The following is a 22,797-nucleotide window of genomic DNA, read 5'->3' on the forward strand; positions in this document are numbered from 1 at the left end:
AGCCTGAAATGTGGGGATATATAGCTCCATTAATTTCGGAGCTTTATCCTTATGAGGGTTGCAGGAGTGCTGCAGCCAATCCCATCTGTCGTCGGGCAGGAGGCAGGGTACGCCCTGAACTTGTTGTCAGCCAATCACAGGGCTTATAGAGTCAGACAAAGTCGCACTCACAATCACACCTTTGGGTAATTTAGAGTCTCCAGTTAATATACGTTTTTGGGATGTGGGAGAAAACCGGACTGTCCGGAGGAGACCCACGCAGGCACAGGGAGAACATGCAAACTCCACATAGGCAGCGCCAGGATTCGAACGTCGGTCCTCAGAACTGTGAGGCCAACACTCTACAGCTGCCTACCTTGCCGCCCAGAAGTTCATATACACACATTTCACTTTTTTGTCTCACCATCTGAAGTCAAATCAGACGGAACCTCTCCCATTTAAGGTTAGTTATTCAGGATCACCAAAATTATTTAGTTTTGTTAAATGCCACAAAAATAAGAATTTCTTGAAGAATTTTTCATTTTCTTTGAGGTCCAAAATTCACATACATTTCCTTATTATTAAGTAGCATTTCCTTTCAACTGCCTGTCTTAGAGCAAACATTTTGGGTAAACTTCCACAAGTTTCTGACAGTACTCTACTGTAATCCTGCGCCATTATTCCCGACAGAACTGGTGTGACTGAGTCAGTTTTGTCTGTTCCCTTGCTTGTACACAGCTTTTCTGATCTGCCTACAAATTTCAACAGCATTCAGATCAGGGCTTTGTGATGGCCACTGCAAAACACTGACTTTATCCCCAACATTACACTTAATCCAGTAATCCCACTAATGTTTTTTCTTCTTGATGTAGTGTGTTTTATGAAGAGCTCCAATTCTTGCCGCAGAAATACAGCCCCACAACATGATACTGCCAACTTCACCTTCACAGTTGGTATGGTGTTCAGGTGTACAAGCTTCCCCCTTTTTCCCTTTAACCCTAACAAGATGTAACATTGGTCATTATGGTACAGCTCCAATTTAGTTTCATCACACCACAGGACATGTCTCCAGAAGTTAAGATCTTTGTCTTGTCTTTTTTCCATTTGTAATTGTCTTTGATTTTTGTTTCAGCCCATGCAGCACTCATTTCAGCCAATGCAGGACTCATTTCACTGTGGACAGTGACAATTTCTTTCCAGTTTCTTCTATCTTTACAATGTCTTTAGGTTTTGTTCTGAAGTTGTTTTGCACATTTTGGACCAAAACATGTTCATCTCTGGGACACAGGGCAAAGTGTCCACACTCCTGCCTGACTGGTGAAATGGCTTGCCTATAAATGTTTGAACAGATGAATGTGGCACATTCGAGCACCCAAGGACGACCCAGATTGTGGAGTTCCAGAAATCTCTTTTTCTGGTGGATTTTTTTTTTTTTTTTTTTCTCATGATTTCAAACAAGGAAGCAGTGTTTGAAATGTGGCTTCAAATACATTTGCAGGTGTGCTGGCAATTAGCTCCCATGTTGTCAGTTAACCTATTAGGAGCTTCCAAAGCCATGACCTCATCATTTTGGCTTCCCCATATTCTTTAAAGACAGTACTTTTTGTATATGTGAACTTTTGACCTCAAATAAAATAATATGCAATGCTCTAAGAAATTCTCTGAATGAAGTTATGGGAAAGAGTAGTGGAAGCTAGACTCTGGTTAAAAGTAAGTATATCCAAGCAACAGTATGGTTTCATGCCAAGAAAGAGTACCACAGATGTACTATTTGCCTTGAGGATGCTCGTGGAAAAGTACAGAGAAGGTCATAAGGAGCTACATTGTATCTTTGTAGACCTAGAGAAAGCCCATGACAGAGTACCAAGAGAAGAACTGTGGTACTGCATGTACAAGTCCGGTGTGGCGGAGAAACATGTATGAGGACAGCAGAACAGTGGTGAGATGTGCCATCAGTGTGTCATAAGAATTAAAGTTGGAGGTGGGACTGCATCAGGGATCCTCCCTGAGCCCCTTCCTGTTTGTGGTAATAACGGATAGCCTGACAGATGAGGTGAGACTGGATTCCCCTTGGACCATGATGTTCGCAGATAATATTATGATCTGCAGTGAAAGCAGGGAGCACGTGGCGGAACAATTAGAAAGATGGAGGCACACACTGGAAAGGAGAGGAATGAAGATTAGCCGAAGTAAAACAGTATATGTGCATGAATGAGAGGGAGGGGGGGTGAAGCTCCAGGGAGAAGAGATAGCAAGGGTGGACGACTTCAAATACTTGGGGTGAACAATACAGGGCAATGGAGAGTGTGGTAAGGAAGTGAAGAAACGGGTCGAAGCGGGGTGGAACAGTTGGCCGAAGGTGTCTGGTGTTCTCTGTGACAGAAGAGTCTTCACTAAGATAAAGGGCAAAGTCTATAAAACATTGGGGATGCCGTCCATGATCTACGGATTAGAGACGTTGGCACTGAAGAAGAAACAGGAAGCAGAACTTCAGGTAGCAGAAATGAAGACGTTGAGGTTCTCGCTTGGAGTGAGCAGGTTGGCTAGTATTAGAAATGAGCTCATTAAAGGGACAGCCAAAGTTGGATGTTTTGGAGACAAGGTTCGAGAGAGTAGACTTCGATGGTTTGCACATTTCCAGAGGCGAGAGAGTGAGTATATTGGTGGAAGGGTGCTGAGGATGGAGCTGCCAGGCAAAAGAACGAGAGGAAGACCAAAGAAAAGGTTAATAGATGTGGTTAAGGAGGACATGAGAACTGTGGGTGTTCGTAAGAAAGATGCTTCAGATAGGCTTATATGGAAAATGATGACACGCTGTGGCGACCACTAATCGGTACAAGCCGAAAGGAAAAGAGGAAGAAGAAATTCTCCCTCTCGTTTTTGTGGCATTAAAAAATAAAATAATTCTGGTGAGCCTGAGTGACTTGAAACACAAGATATTTAGTGTGATTTGACTTCAGACAGTGAGACAAAAAATCTTGTGTGCGAACACAAACACACAGACACACACACACACACACACCCTGCTGGAAACCATCACCTTATCGTAGTGGAGGAGGTATGTGTGTCCCATTATACCTAGGAGCCAAATTGTCTGGGACTTCACGTCCCGGGTAGGGTCACGCAATGCAAACAAGTCCTAGGTAAGGGACCAGACAAGGCACACCTGAAAGACTCCCATCATGAAAAACGTGTAACGTATCCCTTGTCTAGACACAGATTACCGGGGCCCCTCTCTGAAGCCAGGCCTGGTGGGGCTTGAAGGTGAGCGCCTGGTGGGCGGTGCTGCATCCATGGGCCCTGGCAGGGCACAGCCCGAAAGGGTAGTGTGGTTCCCCCTTCCTATGGGCTCACCCCACTAAAGGAGGTGTCACAGGGGTTGGGTCCAGTGCGAGCTGGGCAGTGGCCAAAGTCAGAGACATTGGTGAACTGATCGCTGGCTGACGTGGTCCGTCACCTCTCTTGCAGGGAAAGAGCACAAGCTGGTGTGTGAGATTGAGAAATTCCGACTAGATATAGTCAGACTTGCCTCCACACATTGCTTGGGCTTTGGTATTAGTCCTCTTGACTCTTCCACTCTGGAGTTGCCCACGTTGACAGGCGCTGAGCAGGTGTGGATATAGAGCTCGTGCACGTGATCTCACAGTTTGCACGGTGCAATATTGCCGGTCAAATCTAGCTGCTCTGCACTGCGGGAGCCGTTGAACCAGAGCAGATTTTTGAAATTGCCCAAGACTTGTTGTGCAGTTGGTTGTCACAACAGACGAGACACATTTTCAAAGAGATCATTCTTTGAAATACCATCTGAAAAGACTAGAAAATATTGATGGATTTCGGCAATAGAACATGATGGATGGTGCCCAACCAAAATACACACATGCCTGTGTAGAGATCACTTCATTTCAGGCAGGAATTATTCTTCTCAATCTCAAATTACCAAGAAGTAGTTATAATGCCAAATTGGCTCATTTGAGAACAATGTGTTTTTAAAAAAGAAAATAAACCGTCTGTCGCAGCAGAGAGGTTCACAAGTGGCCGCAATGGCTTTCGTGTACGTTCTGTTTTTTTTTTTTTTTTTTTTTTCCGGTTATAGTTAATGAATGTGAGTTTGTGTCAAACGAGGGGTCATTTATTTAAATATTGGTATTTGTATTGAAAATTAGCTGAAAAGATCGATAGATTCCGGCAAAGGTTAACGTGTAGCCGAATACGCTTCCGCATTCACGAGCCGTAAACCCGTCACTATGTTGGATTTATTCCAACAAACTATTTGTATGCGTCCAGACTTTTATGCGCTTTCAAACTTTTCTGTGTAAATCTTGACAACTGACTCACCAGATACATGTGTATATCCAGTTGTCCAAGACAAGCGGAAGCGAATTAACAGTCCAATTTCTTATCGGCAAAAACATCGAGTTCGGCATTAAAATATGGGTCCTCTATGCCAAGTGTCTCTCATTTTTCCACGACCTTCATTTATTATTTCCGTCTAAATGTTTCACAGAATCGGACAAAACTCTGGGCGTTGTGCTATAAGATGTATTTTCGTGTTGTCTCCAACCGACTTAGCATTGAACAATGCTTTGTTAGACCGGCAATATGGCAACGTAAACAAAAGTCACAAGATTTTATGACGTAGGTGCACGAGCTCTATATTTATTTTGCCTCAGCATCGGCTCCTGTATATAGGGCTTCACCCTCGTGGACGAGAGTGTAGCCGCCCTCCGACTTTGGGTGGGGAGACTGGTCTTCAATGTTATGCTTCTGCACCAAACAGGAGTTCAGAGTACTCACCCTTTTTGGCGTCCTTAGAGTGGGCGCTAGAGAACGCTCCTGGTGGGGATGTCATCGTTCTGCTGAGGGACTTCAATGCTCATGTGGGCAATGACAGTGAGACCTGGAAGAGCATTATTTGGAGGAACACCCCCCATGATCAGAACCAGAGAAGTATTCTGTTATTGTACTTCTGAGGTAGTTGTCCATCCCCGGTTGTCGATAACGAACACCTTGTTCAAGTGTAAGTGTAAGGGTATCCACACGTGCACTTGGAACCAGGACACCCTAGGATGCAGTTCGATGATCAACATTGTAGTCATATTATTAGTTTTGCGACAGCATGTCTTGGACACTCTGGTGAAGAGAGGGGCGGAGCTAACAACTGATCACCACATAGTGGTCAGTTGGCTCCTATGATGGGGCAAGATGCCAGTCCAATGTGGTAGGCCAACATGTATTGTGAGGGTCTGCTGGAAACATATGGCAGAATCCCCTGTCAGAAGGAGTTTCAGCTCCTACCTCTGTCAGAACTTAGCTCATGTTCCAGGAGAGGTGAGGGACATCGAATCCGAGTGGACCATGTTCCGCGCCTCCATTGCTGAGGGGCCTGAGCAGCGCTCTGGCTGTAAGGTGGTCATTGCTTGTCATGGCGGCAATCCCTGATGCTGTTGGTGGGCACGAACTGTGAGGGATCCCGTCAAGGTGACGAAGGAGTCCTATCAGGCCTTTTTAGCCTGTGGGACTCGTTCAGCAGCTGTTGGGTCCCTGCTGGCCAAGCGGAATGCAGCTATGGTGGTTGCTGAAGCAAAAACTCGACCGTGGGAGGAGTTTGCTGAGGCCATGGAGGCAGACTTCCAAATGGCTTCAAGGAAATTCTGGTCAAACTGTCTAAAGTGAAGATGGGGCGGTGCTGACATCAGCTCGGGACTTTGTGGGGTGGTGGGGAGAAGAGTTCGAAGACTTCCTCAATTCCACCGACACGCTTTCCCATGAGGAAGCTAAATCTGGGTTGTCAGAGGCTGGCTCTTCTATATCTGGGGTTGAGATCATCGAAGTCGTTAAAAAGCTCTTTGGTGGCAAGGCCCGAGGGTGATGAGACTCTCCTGGAATTCCTAAAGACTCACGATCTTGTAGGCCGGTCCTGGTTGACATGTTTGTCCAACATTGCATGGACATCAGGGACAGTGCCTCTGGCTCAATATTGCATCTCTGCTTTGTGCAGATTATGTAGTTCCGTTGTCATTGAGCAATGTTCTCCAACTCTTGCTGGAGTTATAGCAGCAGAGTGTGAAGTGTCTGGGATGAGATTCAGCACCTCAAAATCTGAGACCATAGTTTTCAGTCGGAAAACGTTGGCATACCTTCCCCAGTTCTGGGTGAGAGCCTCCCCCAAGTTGAGGAGTTCAAGTGTCTTGGGGTCTTGTTCATGAGTGAGGGAGGAATGGAACAAGAGATCGGCAGGCGGATCAATGCAGCATCAGTGCCTTCCTGACTGATGTAATGGCTGGACATTCCCATGATGTTTATACTTGCCTATAAATGCTTGGACAGATGATCGTGGCACATTCTAGCATCTGGAAATTATACCCAAAGATGAGTCAGACTTATGGAGCTCTATGATTCTCTGATTTCCTGGCCGATTTCTTTTGATTTTTCCACGATTTCAGACAAGGAAGCATCCCCAGGTGTACCATTAATTAACTCACATATTGTCAGTTCACCAATAAGGAACTTCCAAAGCCATGACCTTATTATCTGTGCTTCCCCATGTTCTTTAAAAACATAGTACGTTTTGTTTATGTAAACTTTTGACCTGCAAGAAAATAATATAAAATTCTTTAAGAAATTCTCTCTCTCTCTCGTTCTTGTGGAATTTAACAAAATTAAATAATTTTGGTGATCCTGACTGACCTGAAACAGCCAAAGTTTACTCTGTGTCTTCAGACAGTGAGACAAAAAATGAAATGTATTTGCACGGTGTCTGTGAACTTCTGGCTTGTGTGTGTGTGTGTGTGTGTGTGTGTGTGTGTGTGTGTGTACACACTCACACTATTCAAATTTATTAAGCTGTACCTGCAATATCTATCTGTAATGTTTTGGTCATCGTCTTGTTGCAGAGGACTTGATGGGAGGAAAGGAACAGATGGCCAGCACAGGAGAAATGAAAATGTCTCAGGTATTTGCTTTTGTTTCTTGACCCACCTCAGTTCAGTTTCTGTATCTGTTTTGAAGGTCATAAAAAACAATATACTTGTGCTTTCATGGTAGCTGGAGAGAGCAGTGCCACAGAGAGTGGTGATGAGGAAGTGTCACCTTCCACTATCTCTTACACTGCCACCCAGCATACACCCACCAGTATCAAACTCACTGTCAACAGAGTCAAAAGAAGTAAATCTAAAAAGAGGAAAAAGAACACGGAAAAAGCCAGTGGAACACCAAAGGGCAAGAAAGTCAAAGTATGCACAATATGTCATGTTACTGTTTTCAACATTTCTTTAAAAAAAAAAATTAGTTTTAATTGAAGATATTAAATTTATTCTTTCAGGCTTTTAGAGAGGGTTCTCGAAAGTCAATGAGGATGAAGGTATGAATGATGCATTGTATGAGTAAAGTACAGTTTGTATTTGTGCCACTATTCACTTCATGCATCTCTTTCTTTGTCAAGAACTCGACAACAGATTCCAGAGTGCTGGATGAGAACACAACAGAGGGATGGGAGAATAGAATCCGCCAGTGGACCGACCAGTATGAGGAGGCTTTAGCCAATCAGTATAGTGCTGACGTACAAACACTGCTCCAGCTTCACCGCACTGCAAGCACCACTGTTGGGAACACAGAAAGAGGACCAATGAGGCTTTCATCTACTGCTCAGACCACTGTCGACACCATGGACACTATCAACCGCACCGAACTGGCCTGTAACAACACTGTACTCAGCTCACAGATGCAGGTTGGCCCAAAAATCAAATTCAGTTCGAGTATTTAACTGTATATTTATTCACTTGGAAAACAACTGTGAACACTACTGTAAATACAATGAATGAATGAATAGTACTGAAAATGCAATCATTTGACAGATTGAGTGGCAGGATTTAGTATGCTAATGTATTTTATAAATAATGTTTTAAACAATTTCTTCTGTTTGTAGTTACAGTTAGGGCGCGTAACACGTGTTCAGAAACACAGGAAGATCCTTCGTGCCGCCAAGAACCTTGATCCTGACATTCTTATTATTGAATATCGTGGGAAGGTCATGCTCAAGCAACAGTTTGAAGTGAATGGGCACTTCTTTAAAAAGTAAGTGTGAGTAAGTGTAGTCCCAAACAAAAGTGACTCTGGCATTCAGATTGGAAGAGCATTTGTGTGTCTTCTTCAGAAACAATGCAGTAGTACAGTAGATACAGTTAAAAAAAAAAAACATGTATATTGTGTACTGCTTTTATGGCAGAACAGATTGACCAGCCACTGAAAATGACTTAACAGACAGCAAATATTATATAACGAGCTGGCGACACATTTTCACTGATACCGTTAAAAACACACCTTTTAATCATGGTTCAATACTATTCACTTTAAAAACCGATTGTGTTCCAAGGTGCCATCTAATTTGTGTATGCATTCCAGATGTGCATCCCTTAAAATAAAAACTCAAATGTTGTCTGTTGGCTTATACTTACCTTTTGCTGACTCACGTTTTCACCATCAAAAATAATTTGGCTTCACTAGGTTTTCATGCATGATTAGAAGAGACGTGTCAGAAAAAAAAAATCATTGTGATGCAGTGTAGTGTGTGTAAGTGATGCGACCATATTTGACACTTGACAAGTAAATCTTATGTCCTGCTTTGTTTTTGTTAGTCCAAAATTAATAAATTACTATTTGTCTAATTTGCATATTAACAGGGGTTGTCAGCGTAATTAATTTTTTGTCAAAGTAGTATCTTGCACAACATAGTTGATGAAGTTTTCATATCTTTTAGGCCTTACCCTTTTGTGCTATTTTACTCCAAGTTTCATGATGTTGAGATGTGTGTGGATGCAAGGACCTTTGGAAATGATGCACGCTTCATTCGAAGGTCCTGCACACCCAATGCTGAGGTCAGATAATAATTGAATTTGTTATAACCTCATTGATTGCTGTAGTTTCCCTTATATTTAGTTCAAAGTTCTTAGTTTGTCTGTTTTTTGTGAATAATGTGTCTTCTCCTTTCTCAGGTTCGACACATGATTGCTGAGGGTATGGTACATCTGTGCATCTATGCCATCAGTCAAATCCCAAAAGATACTGAGGTCACTATTGGATTTGATTATGAGTTTAACAGCTGGTCAGTACTATTTCCCACCGTACAATATACTTTCCACCCACAGTGAATTCAACACAAATTTTGACTTTTCTTTTTACAACTCAAGCAGCACATTACTTGATGGATAGATGCTTGCATTTTCACTGGGTTATCCCTTCTATTAGCATGTTCTCCAGTTAATATTAGTTTTCTGTTCTCATAACAATTCATCAGTAATTACAAAGTGGACTGCGCTTGCCATAAGGAAAACCAGAATTGCCCTGTGCAGAAACACATGAGTCCCAAGGAGAGCTTGCCGAGTTCCCCCTCCTTACCATCTCCCTCTCCTTTGGTTGGTGCTGAGACACGGCAGAGAAAGGCCCGGAGAAGAGAGCTAGAAGTTGGTCCAGATAGCAACCAGACTATTCAGCACCAAGAGTCGAAAGAGCTGCAGAGAAGCAGTCATGTGGAGGTATGTTGCTGACAGTTTTTTTTTTTAATAAATATGTGGAGTTTGCATGTTCTCCCCATGCCTGACTAGGTTTTTCCAGCCGCTCCAGTTTCCTTCTACATCCCAAAAACATGCATTAATTTGGGACTCTAAATTCCCTTTAGATGTGATTGTGAGTGCGACAGGTTGTTTGTTTATATGTGCCCTGTGATTGGTTAGCAACCAGTTCAAGGTGTTACCCCGCCTCCTGCACGGATGTGCTGGGAGAGGATCCAGCGTTCCCGCGATCCTTTTCAGGATAAGTGGCTCAGAAAATGAATGGATGAATATTTGGTGAACATGAAGGATATATAACAAAGTCCAACAAAGTATGAGACTCCATCAAATAGTGGATACAAAGTTAATGTTACAGAGTGGCCAGCCCAATCCCCTGACCTTAATCCATTCGAGAACTTGTGGGGTGACAAGATAAAAACTTTTTATGAAGCAAAACTAAGAAATACAAATGAATTGTGGAATGTCGTTCAGCAATCTTGGAGTTGAGTAACAGATGAAAGGTGCCAGAGGTTAGTTGACTCCATGTCACACATTTAAAAAAAAAAACTGTGGTCATACAACTAAATATTAGTTTAGTGATTCAAAGTATTGGTGAATCCTCCAAAGAAAAAAGTTTGTACAAAATAGTTTTGAGTTTATGAAGTCAATGGCTGAGTGCTATTTTTTAACACACCCCTTTCAATAAATTGCCCAATTGCACAGCCTGAAGAGTGTGTATATCATGAATGCTGGGTCTGGTTCCTTGTTTGACGTAGCAATAAAAATATATGATAAAAACATGAATTAATCTTGTTAATCACATTGGACTACAGTCGTCCCTCTCTACTTCACTTATAGCGGATTCAGTGCATCGCGGGTATTTTTCACCCACGTAGAAAAAAGAAGACGGATCCGCCTTTTGAAGCTGATTGACTGTATCATTGAAGCTCCACCCAGCAACTACATCTTAACAATGCCCACACAAGGCACCGTAAACCTGCAGGGTGTCTGTGGAAATTCAGCTACTGTGGGTAGAAGACAAAGACGAGGAGGAAGGCGGACTCGTCAGCAGAAGAAGAAGAAGAGGAATGTACAGAACCTACAACTGAGTGTAGGGACTCTGAATGTAGGGACTATGACAGGAAAAGCTGAGGAGTTGGTTGACATGATGATGAGGAGGTAGGGACAGGGTTTAAAATATTTTACCATGGAGTAGATGGGAAGAGAAATGGAGTCGGGGTTATTTTAAAGGAAAAGCTGGCTTAGAATGTCTTGGAAAGTGAAAAGAGTATCAGATCGAGTGATGAGGCTGAAATTTTAATTGAGGGTCTTATGTATAATGTGATTAGCGGCTATACCCCACAGGTAGGATGTGACTCAGAGTTGAAAGAGTAATTCTGGAAGGAACTAGACAAAGTAGTTCTAGCATCCCAGACAAAGAGAGAGATGTGATTGGTGCAGATTGTATTGGACATAATGGTGAAGGAAACGGGGGTGATGAAGAAGTGATGGGCAAGTACGGCATCCAAGAAAGGAAATTCGAGGGACAGATGTTAGTGGACTTTGCAAAAAGGATGGATATGGCTGTAGTGAACAGTTATTTCCAGAAGAGGGAGGAACATAGAGTGACCTACAAGAGCGGAGGTAGAAGCACGCAGGTGGATTATGTTTTGTGCAGACGATGTAATCTGAAGAAGGTTACCGACTGTAAGTGGTAGGGGAGAGTGTAGCTAGACAACATAGGATGGTGGTGTGTAGAATGACTGGTGGTGCGTAGGAAGATTAAAAAGACAAAGGTAGCGCAGAGAACCACGTGGTGGAAGTTGAGAAAGAAAGAATGTTGTGCGGCCTTTCAGAAAGGGGTGAGACAGGTTCTCGCTGGACAGGAGGTGCTCCTGGAAGACTGGGCTACTACAGCCGAGGTGATCAGAGAGACAGGCAGCAGAGTACTTAGTGTGTCTTCTGGTAGAAAAGGGGAGAAGGAAACTTGATGGTGGAACCCCAAATTACAGGAAGTCATAAAATGGAAAAGGGTAGCGAAGAAGTGGGACACCGAGAGGACTGCAAAAGAAATACATTGTGATGCGATGTAGAGCAAAGGTAGAGGTGGCGAAGGCTAAACAAAAGGCATATGATGACATATACACCAGGTTCGACACACAAAAGAAGGAGAAAAGGATGTCTACAGGTTGGCCAAACAGAGGGATAGAGATGGAAAGTGTGTGCAGCAGGTAAGGGTGATTAAGGATAGAAATGAAAATGTGTAGTCTCAAAATTGTCGCATTCTCTCAAGACGTCGCTTATTTTGACATTAAATTACGTGTTTATTTCATAAACGGCATTAACCAAACAATCCTGCTCCGACCAGTATTCATCCGGAAACAGGAAATGCAAATTAACCGTATTGAGCATGTAAGGAGCATGTACAAAAGCGCATGTTCAGAACTGCTTCACGTAATGCGAGCGCATTTACGTCAAAAGTCATCAACATCATGAGCCACGTCAAAGGAAATTCAGTTACACTAGGGGTGCTCATTGCGTCGATCGTGAGGTAGTGTGATGGCGTAAAAAACAAAACAAAAAAAAAAACAGACAATCATCCACCTCGTTGCTTGATTCAGGTGTGGCCAATACCTCGGGCCCATGCACATAACGGCGCGTTCTAGCAAGCCGGCCTCCTATTTACGGCAGTCCCGCGGTGCGTGCCACCCCCCCCCCCCAACACACACTCACAAACACAACAAATACATCACGATTGCTGATTGCTTTCCGCAACCTTGGACATTTAAAGTACGATATTCAAGGAAGGAAGACAGGAGGATATTTTGCTTGCGAGGACCTTGGGATGTGTAGTTACAATCTACTGCCCGTTTTGTCCACATCTTCACAAATCCTCCATTTTATTTCCTTAGGGCGGTATGCAGCGTAACAAACACAGCAAACATGATAAACAAAGCAACCGTAAGTAACTGTCACAAATAAAGCAAAGGCGTGATGTCTTCGACTGAAGAGCGCAGAGCACAGATTGTTCCCAACGCACCCCTGTGAACTCCTCTCCATCTCACCTGTTTTGGCAAAATATTTTTCTGATACTATAAACAAGGAGACAATCTTGTCTGTGTGGATTTTTATCACAAAAAAAATGAAAATCTTTGCAAAGAGAGAAAAAGGTACAAGTCTTGCGAGTTGTTATCCCTTCCTAAACCTCAGACTAAAGTCTTTTGGTTATATAAAAGTGAGAGACAGAGAAAAAAACATGACAGAACAAGACAGGTATCCGTGTCGAGCTTAATACACATGGAACCAGTAAAAACAACATCACATGAGGAACAGCCTGACTGGGAGGCTTAGAACCCACAACAGGATAAAACCTGTTAAAGTTGAAGGTAAAACTAATAGAACGAATATTCAGTCTATATGGAAATCTGCTAACACAGTTTCCCCTCTTTTGATTAATCCAACTGAATCAATCTACTACTACATCTGTAAATCCTCCACATTAAAATAATAAAAATTAAAGTCATCAAAACACTAAAAACAAAGGCAAACAAATTACTAAGCACTAAACATTAACTTAAAGACCTAAAAGCAAAAGCGAAGCTTAGCAAATAAATACAAAACGTTAGCTCATGAGAAGAAAGTAAAATGAAAATTAAAGTTAAGGTATTTCAAAATGAAACAGCAAATCATCATACATCAACAAAACAACAACCTCACAGTCATCCAGAAATGCACCCCACCAGTCTAAGAAAATCTATCATGAGTGGGTCATCGCCAAGTATGTAGCAGATTCAGGAAGAGGAAAGTGAACAACGGTCAACATCATCCAGGCAATCGGACTGAGACGGAATAGTGAAAACATGCATCGTGAGTAAATGCTGTGTCAATCATGTGAGAAACCAAAGATTTCATGAGAGGGACAAAACAGCAAGACATGAGACAGAGGATAAACAATGCAATACAAACCATAAGAGCAAAGCGATACAACCATGCCTGCCATCCATGTCCAGCCAACCAACCTGAATCAAGCAAGCCCTCGCGCCACACACTCCACACGCTCCACATTGTCATGGATTGCCGTGAGGTTCTCAACGCCACGAGCTATGATGCCTGTATTGCCAGCATTGTCAGGAATGTAAGTGGAGGTGTAGGTTGTTTGTTTCAAAAGAATACAAACACCACTCTGAGAAGCCAGTAATAGATCAAACGTGATGCGATTTTGGAGAGCCATTTCACAAAGAGTAACCCTAACCCTAACTTCCACACGTTCATTATGTAACGTTGATGGAGGGAAGAGGAGAACCTGTTTGAACCAAAACAGTATGATTAAGTTTAACCAAATCTACATGATTGTGTCGCAGACTACTAAAAGAAGCTTAGACCTGAGGAAAAAGTGATTATGCGTTAGAGTGTGTAGCAGGCACAATATGTGGACTTCCATTTCAATGCAGCATGAAGGAACAAACATAGCAGTTCGAACAAGTTTGCAACCATGCAACATGGAGGGTCGTGACCCAGGTGAAGAACGTCCGCCCCCGGCACCGGGCGTCAGTTGAAATTCAGCTACTGTAGAAGAAGAAGAAGAAAAGCAATGCAGCCCTATGGGGGCACAAACCAGTGCAATCTGTAGGCCGGTCCCAAGCCCGGATAAATGCAGAGGGTTGCGTCAGGAAGGGCATCCGGCGTAAAAACTGTGCCAAACAAATATGAGCGTTCATCTAAAGAATCCCATACCGGATCGGTCGTGGCCCGGGTTAACAACGCCCGCCCCCGGCACTGCTAACCTGCAGGGCGTCGGTGGAAATTCAGCTACTGTGGGTCGAAGACAAAGAAGAGGAGGAAACCGGATCCAGCGTCAGAAGAAAAAGAGGAATGCACAGAGCCTACAACTGAGTGTAGGGACTTTGAATGTTGGGACTATGACAGGAAAAGCACAGGAGTTGGTTGACATGATGATTAGGAGACAGGTTGATATTCTGTGCATCCAAGAGAGCAGGTGGAAAGGTAGTAAGGCTAGAAGTTTGGGAGCAGGGTTTAAATTATTCTACCACGGAGTAGATGGGAAGAGAAATGGAGTAGGGGTTATTTTAAAGGAAGAGCTGGCTAAGAATGTCTTGGAGGTGAAAAGAGTATCAGATCGAGTGATGAGACTAAAATTTGAAATTGAGGGTGTTATGTATAATGTGGTTAGCGGCTATGCACCACAGGTAGGATGTGACCTAGAGTTGAAAGAGAAATTCTGGAAGGAACTAGATGAAGTAGTTCTGAGCATCCCAGACAGCGAGAGAGTTGTGATTGGTGCAGATTGTAATGGACATATTGGTAAAGGAAACAGGGGCGATGAAGAAGTGATGGGTAAGTACGGCATCCAGGAAAGGAACTTTGAAGGGCAGATGGTGGTGGACTTTGCAAAAAGGATGATGATGGCTGTAGTGAACACTTATTTCCAGAAGAGGGAGGAACACATAGTGACCTACAAGAGCGGAGGTAGAACCACGCAGGTAGATTATATTTTGTGCAGACGATGTAATCTGAAGGAGGTTACTGACTGTAAAGTAGTGATAGGGGAGAGTGTAGCTCGACAGCATAGGATGGTAGTGTGTAGGATGACTCTGGTGGTGGGTAGGAAGATTAAGAAGACAAAGGTAGAGCAGAGAACCATGTGGTGGAAGCTGAGAAAGGAAGAATGTTGTGCGGCCTTCCGGAAAGAGGTGAGACAGGCTCTCGATGGACAACCGAAGCTCCCGGAAGACTGGACGACGACAGCCAAGGTGATCAGAGAGACAGGCAGGAGAGTACTTGGTGTGTCATCTGGTAGGAAAGGGGAGAAGGAGACTTGGTGGTGGAACCCCAAAATACAGGGAGTAATACAAGGAAAGAGATTAGCGAAGAAGAAGTGGGATACTGAGAGGACTGAGGAGAGGCGAAAGGAGTACATCGAGATGCGACGTAGGGCAAAGGTAGAGGTGGCAAAGGCTAAACAAGAGGCATATGAAGACATGTACACCAGGTTGGACACGAAAGAAGGAGAAAAGGATCTCTACAGGTTGGCCAGACAGAGGGATAGAGATGGGAAGGATGTGCAGCAGGTCAGGGTGATTAAGGATAGAGATGGAAATGTGTTGACTGGTGCCGGTAGTGTACTAAATAGATGGAAAGAATACTTTGAGAAGTTGATGAATGAAGAAAATGAGAGAGAAGGAAGAGTTGAAGAGGCAAGAGTGAAGGACCAGGAAGTGGAAATGATTACTAAGGGGGAAGTCAGAAAGGCACTACAAAGGATGAAAACTGGAAAGGCAGTTGGTCCTGATGACATACCGGTAGAGGTATGGAAGCAATTTGGAGAGATGGCTGTGGAGTTTTTGACCAACTTATTCAACAGAATACTAGCGGGCGAAAAGATGCCTGAAGAATGGAGGAAAAGTGTTCTGGTTCCCATTTTTAGGAACAAAGGGGATGTTCAGAGCTGTGGGAACTACTGAGGAATAAAGTTGATGAGCCACACAATGAAGTTATGGGAAAGAGTAGTGGAGGCTAGACTCAGGACAGAAGTAAGTATATGCGAGCAACAGTATGGTTTCATGCCCCGAAAGAGTACCACAGATGCATTATTTGCCTTGAGGATGCTCGTGGAAAAGTACAGAGAAGGTCAGAAGGAGCTACATTGCGTCTTTGTGGACCTAGAGAAAGCCTATGACAGAGTACCAAGAGAGGAACTGTGGTACTGCATGCGTAAGTCTGGTGTGGCAGAGAAGTATGTTAAAATAGTACAGGACATGTATGATGGCAGCAGAACAATGGTGAGGTGTGCCTTAGGTGTGACAGAGGAATTTAAGGTGGAGGTGGGACTGCATCAGGGATCAGCTCTGAGCCCCTTCCTATTTGCAGTGGTAATGGATAGGCTGACAGATGAGGTTAGACTGGAATCCCCTTGGACCATGATGTTCGCAGATGATATTGTCATATGCAGTGAAAGCAGGGAGCATGCAGAGGAACAATTGGAAAGATGGAGACATGCACTGGAAAGGAGAGGAATGAAGATTAGCCGAAGTAAAACAGAATATATGTGCGTGAATGAGAAAAGTGGAGGGGGAAGAGTGAGGCTACAGGGAGAAGAGATAGCGAGGGTGGATGACTTCAAATACTTGGGGTCAACAATCCAGAGCAATGGTGAGTGTGGTAAGGAAGTGAAGAAACGGGTCCAAGCAGGTTGGAACAGCTGGCGAAAGGTGTCTGGTGTGTTATGTGACAGAAGAGTGTCTGCTAGGATGAAGGGCAAAGTTTACAAAACAGTGGTGAGGCCGGCCATGATGTACGGATTAGAGACAGTGGCACTGAAGAAACAACAGGAATCTGAACTGGAGGTGGCAGAAATGAAGATGTTGAGGTTCTCGCTCGGAGTGACCAGGTTGGATAGGATTAGAAATGAGCTCATTAGAGGGACAGCCAAAGCTGGATGTTTTGGAGACAAGATTCGAGAGAGCAGACTTCGATGGTTTGGACATGTTCAGAGGCGAGAGAGTGAGTATATTGGTAGAAGGATGCTGAGGATGGAGCTCCCAGGCAAAAGAGCGAGAGGAAGACCAAAGAGAAGGTTTATGGATGTGGTGAGGGAAGACATGAGGGCAGTTGGGGTTAGAGAGGAAGATGCAGGAGATAGGCTAAGATGGCAAAAGATGACACGCTGTGGCGACCCCTAACGGGACAAGCCGAAAGGAAAAGAAGAAGAAGAAGAAGAAGAAAAGCGAACTCGTCGGCAGAAGAAGAGGAAGGCACAGAGCCCCAACAACTGAGTGTTGGGACTTTGAATGTTTCGAATATGACAGGAAAAGCTCAGGAGTTGGTTGACATGATGATTAGGAGAAAGGTTGATATAGTGTGCATCCAAAAGAGCAAGTGGAAAGGTAGTCAGGCTAGAAGTCTAGGGGCAGGTTGCAGACGATGTCATCTGAAAGAGGTGCGTGATGGGGAAAGTGTCGGTCTCCAGCATACAATGGTGGTGTGTAGGATAATTCTGGTTCTGGGGAGGAAGCTTAAGAAGACAAAGAATGGAGTAGTACAGCCAAAGTGATCAGAGAGACAGGCAGGAGAGTACTCGGAACAGGCGAAAGAAATACATTAAGATGCGACTTAAGGAAAAAGTAGAGATGGTGAAGGCTAAACAGGATACATATAATGACACGTACACCAGGTTGGACATGAAAGAAGGAGAAAAGAATATCTATAGGTTGGCCAGACAGAGGGATAGAGATGGGAAGGATGTGCAGCAGCAAGTAAAGGTAATTAAGGGTAGAGGTGGAAAAGGTGTTTGTTGGTGCCACTATTGTGCAAAATAGATGGAAAGAATACTTTGTGAAGAGTAAAAGAGGCAAGTGTGATGGACCAGGAAGCGGCAATGATTAGTAAGGGGGATGTTTTAAAGGCACTGAAGACTAAAATATTACCATAGATGCATTATTTGCCTTGAACATGCGAGTAGAAAAGTACAGAAAGGTCATAAAGAGCTACGTTGTGTCTGTGGATCTAGAGAAAGCCTATGACAGAGTGTTAAGAGGCGAGCTATGGTACTGTAGCGGAAGTCTGGCGTGGCAGAGAAATATGTTAGAATAGCACAGGACATGTATGAGGGCAGCAGAACAGTGGTGAGGTGAGTCATAGATGTGACAGAAAAATTTAAAGGCCCACTGTCATGAAATGCACGATTTTTAGTATGTTATTAATGAAAAAACGGCAGCCGACATGGACCCATGCGTTTTTTTCACCACAAAACATGATTTTGACATATAGAGCTTTTTGTAACTCCCACCATGAAAATCCTCTCGAGGGATTAGTTTTTGAGAAGAAGCAAGAAGTGACGTACAGGACAGGACCGCCCTCAAGTAGACTTGTTTTTTTCTATTAGTTTTACCTCCGGGAAGGTAGCTCGTTGTTTCTTCGTGTTAGCCAAAATGCCGGCTCGTTGCATTGCTGGACATTGCTTGAACACTCGGAAGGATGGATTTAATTAATAAAATCTTCACTCTTTACCTTCATTGCAAATCATTTGCGGTCAATTACAGCCTGATGTGTGGAATGTGTGAACAAGGTTACATTTTATCTGTTGTGATGCTCCCCCGAACATTAACTGCACCTATCAGTTTGGTGCCTTTTTTTACCTTGGGGCATTTTCCCTTCAGTTTTGTCTTCAATGAGTGAAATTGCATACTGAATCACATTCAAGTCAGGTGATTGTCTTGGCCATTGCATCACAGTCCACATCCATCCATCCATCCATTTTCTATCGTTTTTCCGGGTCGGGTCGTGGGGGAAGTAGCTTTAGCAGGGATACCCAGAATTCCCTTACCCCAGCCACTTCTTCCAGCTCTTCCGAAGGGATCCCAAGGCGTTCCCAGGCCAGCTGCGAGACAATTTTTCCAGCGTGTCCTAGGTCGTCCTCGGGGTCTCTTTTCGGTGGGACATGCCCGGAACACCTCACCAGGGAGGAGTCCAAGAGGCATCTGAATCAGATGCCACAGCCACCTCATCTGGCTCCTCTCAATGCGGACGAGCAACGGCTCGACACTGAGCCCCTCCCAGATGACTGAGCTTCTCACCCTATCTCAAAGGGGGAAACTCATTTCAGCCGCTTGTATCCGGAATCTTGTTCTTTCAGTCACGACCCGCTGCTCGTGTCCATAGGTGAGGGTATGAACATAGATTGACTGGTAAATTGAGAGCTTCGCCTCTCGACTTAGCTCACTCTTTACCACAACGGATCTATACAAAGTCCGCATCACTGCAGACAATGCACCAATCCTACACTTGGGGCAGGATCTCATCCCCGACCTGGAGAGGGCACGCCATCCTTTTCCGACTGAGTTCCATGGTCTCAGATTTGGAGGTGCTGATTTTCATCCCAGTCGCTTCACACTCGGCTGTGAACTGCTCAAATGAGAGTTGGAGATCAGGGCTTGATGAAGCCAACAGAACCGCATCATCTGTAAAAAGCAGAAATGCGATGCTGGGGCCACAAACCGAACACACTCTATGCCTCGGCTGCACCTAGAGATTCTGTCCGTAAAAGTTATGAACAAAATCGGTGACAAAGGGCAGCCTTGGCGGAGTTCAACTCTCACTGGAAAAGAGTCCGACTTATTGCTGGCAATGCGGACCAAAGACTGTAAATTGTCCCCAGGTTTGACTGTGATTGTGACAGTTGTCTATCTCCATGTGCCCTGCGATTGATTAGCAACTTGTTCAGGAAGTACCCTGCCTCCTGCCCGTTAATAGCTGGAACACGCTCCAGCACTCTTGCCACCCTTGTGATGATAAAATGCCTTGAAAATGAATAGCTATCGACACACATACAAACTTATAAATTGTACACTATTCCACTGATTTGGCAGAAAAATGTACCCTCGAATTAAAGCTGCAAATCTGTAATGTAAACACCTTGTTTTTTAATTTCAAACAAATTATGGTGGTGTTTAAACCCAAAAAGATGAGAATTGTGATAATGTCCCAATATTTATGGACCTGCTTTGTTTTAACCGTTATTCCAAAATAATCTTGCCTCTGTGTCCTATTAAGATTAATTCTGTATCTGCTGTATGTCTTTCATATTAGGGACCGCTGGATGAGATAACCCTCGAAGAGGCCGAGGAAGGAGAGGTGGATGAAAATGGAATTCTTATCTCCAATAAAGTAGGATATTAATTTTTCTGTTCAAAAGTTATTCATTTTGATTATTATTTTTCCCCCCCTGGAAAAATATTCCATTAATTTTGTTCAATTTTGTCTATGATTTCAGATATTAAACAGTATAGAAAAGAGACAGATAAACACAGGAGGTGATATAAAAGAGGATACTGTAGAAACAGAAGAGGGTACAAGAACCACCCCCATATTCCATAACATAGGGGTAGGGGTTAGCACACGACGTACTGTCTATGTTACGGTCAGTGGTGGAATAAAAAATATGTTCAAGTTTCTCTTTTTTTCGACCTCATATCTTATTCTGTTTTTGTATTCTATAGGAAGCACCATCTATCGAAGAAAAGGCCTCATTACCACATCTGCCTGTCCCATTTGGCCCTCCTAAACCTATACGATCTTCTAAACCTCGTCCCAAGAGCCGAATGTCTCGGTACCGCTCCAGCTCATCTCAGCGTGCCAGGCGGCAGCGTCAAGCACTTGCCCAGCAGGCTGCTGCAGCTGCTCCATCATCTGAACAAATTGGTGTTCTTATCGAGGAGGGTTCTCATGACCCGTATGGTTCTGAGCTGTGCCATGGGGAGAGTGGGCTGGCCACTGGTCATCTCTTAGATGGCAATGCTCAGAGTCTTAGCTGCATAAACAGAGGCAATCTGCGTTTCCCCAAGACCAAGAAGGTAAGAGGACATTAGACTCTGTTATTGTAATTCCTTGTGAAGCAACAACAGTTCATACTTTGCCAAAATTTAATGTGTTCAGGTAGACGGCATTTCAAAATGAGTCTTTAATGATTTTTGCATTATAACCATTTTGTCAGTTAGCTGCATTAGCTCAAGGGGAAAAATTTGATTGTAAGGTATAGTTTCCGCCATAAATCTATCAACTCAAATTTTTCAAACATGAAAAACTTAACCGTTGTATCCCTCTGAGGATATTATGGGTTTTCTAGTTGGGATTCAACTTCTTCTAAAACACTAAAATAGTCCTTACCATGTTGGCTGAAGAGTGTCAGACCCTTGTAGTTGGAACTGATCCCCCGGTTCTTGTTCTTAAACACAAACCAACCCAATCTGTCAATCCAGAGACAGTGTCCCCAATGGTCACGCAATGTTGCAAAGATGTGTCAACCTAGCCCAGAACCACCTGAACCTTTATGAACTTGAGGCTCGAGTCCATCCCTGGGACACAAAGAGTATTTGTAGTTGACAAAATTCATGAAGTCACAGTACTGTTGGAAGCCACAGAAAACATGAGCTCTCAACATATTTGTGGCCGGGGTTACATAACAGCTTCAAGCAACCACGTAATGCGGGGGAGCGAATAAGTGCTGGATCAATTTACCGTATTTTACGCACTATAAGGCGCACCGCTTTATAACGCACCTTCAATGAATGTCCTTTTCGAAAAAATTTTCATATAATGCGCACCGCATTATAAGGTGCACTGCATCATAAAGCACATAGAATAGACCCTACAGCGAGGCAGGGGTTACATTATGCATCCATTAGATGGAGCTGCACCAAAGGCTCAATATTGATCCATATATAAGGCATACTTGATTATAAAGTGCACCGTCTGCTTTTGAGAAATATAAAGGCTTTTAGGTGCACCTTATAGTGCAGAAAATATGGCACATCCCATTTTCTTTTTCTTTTCCTTTTGGCTTGTCCCGTTAGGAGTCACCACAGTGTGTCATTATTTTCCATCTTAGCCTATCTCCTGCATCTTCCTCTCTAACTCCAACTGCCCTCATATCTTCACTCACAACATCCATGAACCTTCTCTTTGGTCTCCCTTTCGCTCTTTAGCCTGGCAGCTCCATCCTCAGCACCCTTCTACCAATATACTCACTCTCTCGCCTGTGGATACGTCCAAACCATCGAAGTCTGCTCTCTCGAACCTTGTCTCCAAAACATCCAACTTTGCCTCTCCCTCTAATTAGATTGTTTCTAATCCTATCCATCCTGCTCACTCTGAGCAAGAACCTTAACATCTTCATTTCTGCAACCTCCAGGTCTGCTTCCAGTTGTTTCTTCAGTGCCACCGTCTCCAATCCGTACATCATGGCCGGCCTTACCACTGTTTTATAAACTTTGCCCTTCATCCTTGCAGAGACTCTTCTGTTAGATAGCACACCAGATACCTTTCTCGGCATGAAACTTATTTCTGTCCTGAGTCGAGCCTCCACCACTCTTTCCCATAATTTATTTGTGTGGCTCATCAACTTTATTCTTCTATAATTCCCACAGCTCTGCTGCTTGGTCTTAAAAATGGGAACTAGCACACTTTTCCTCTATTCTTCCAGTAACTTCTTGCCCGTAGTATTCTTTTGAATAAGTTGGTTAAAAACTATTTTTAGTATATTTAGCACACTACTGGCACCAGTGAACATAATTTCACTCTATCTTTCATCATCCTTACCTGCTGCACATCCTTCCCATCTTTATCCCTCTGTCAGGCCAACCTGTAGAGATCCTTTTCTCCTTCTTTCGTGTCCAACCTGGTGTACATGTCGTCATACACCTCTAGTTTAGCCTTCGCCACTTCTACCTTTGCCCTTATTCGCATGTATTCGTTTCAC

At 43.7% G+C, this 22,797-nt stretch overlaps 1 protein-coding gene across 10 annotated transcripts in view; it reads left to right on the top strand.

The window, feature by feature from the left end:
* The window catches only part of setd5 (SET domain containing 5), a 134,326-nt gene that overhangs the window by 83,965 nt on the left and 27,564 nt on the right, over positions 1-22,797 (top strand). For 9 of the 10 annotated variants that reach the window (XM_061833680.1, XM_061833675.1, XM_061833674.1 and 6 more), the window contains 11 exons: positions 6,873-6,931; positions 7,024-7,211; positions 7,301-7,339; positions 7,421-7,705; positions 7,904-8,052; positions 8,735-8,852; positions 8,970-9,079; positions 9,272-9,509; positions 20,130-20,207; positions 20,314-20,460; positions 20,540-20,893. In XM_061833680.1, the coding sequence (XP_061689664.1) occupies positions 6,873-6,931; positions 7,024-7,211; positions 7,301-7,339; positions 7,421-7,705; positions 7,904-8,052; positions 8,735-8,852; positions 8,970-9,079; positions 9,272-9,509; positions 20,130-20,207; positions 20,314-20,460; positions 20,540-20,893 (1,765 nt within the window). The remainder of the gene's footprint in view (positions 1-6,872; positions 6,932-7,023; positions 7,212-7,300; positions 7,340-7,420; positions 7,706-7,903; positions 8,053-8,734; positions 8,853-8,969; positions 9,080-9,271; positions 9,510-20,129; positions 20,208-20,313; positions 20,461-20,539; positions 20,894-22,797) is intronic. The other variant, XM_061833679.1, reaches the window with a different exon arrangement.

This window comes from Syngnathoides biaculeatus, chromosome 10 (genome assembly GCF_019802595.1).
Source record: "Syngnathoides biaculeatus isolate LvHL_M chromosome 10, ASM1980259v1, whole genome shotgun sequence".
Taxonomy (NCBI): domain Eukaryota; kingdom Metazoa; phylum Chordata; class Actinopteri; order Syngnathiformes; family Syngnathidae; genus Syngnathoides; species Syngnathoides biaculeatus.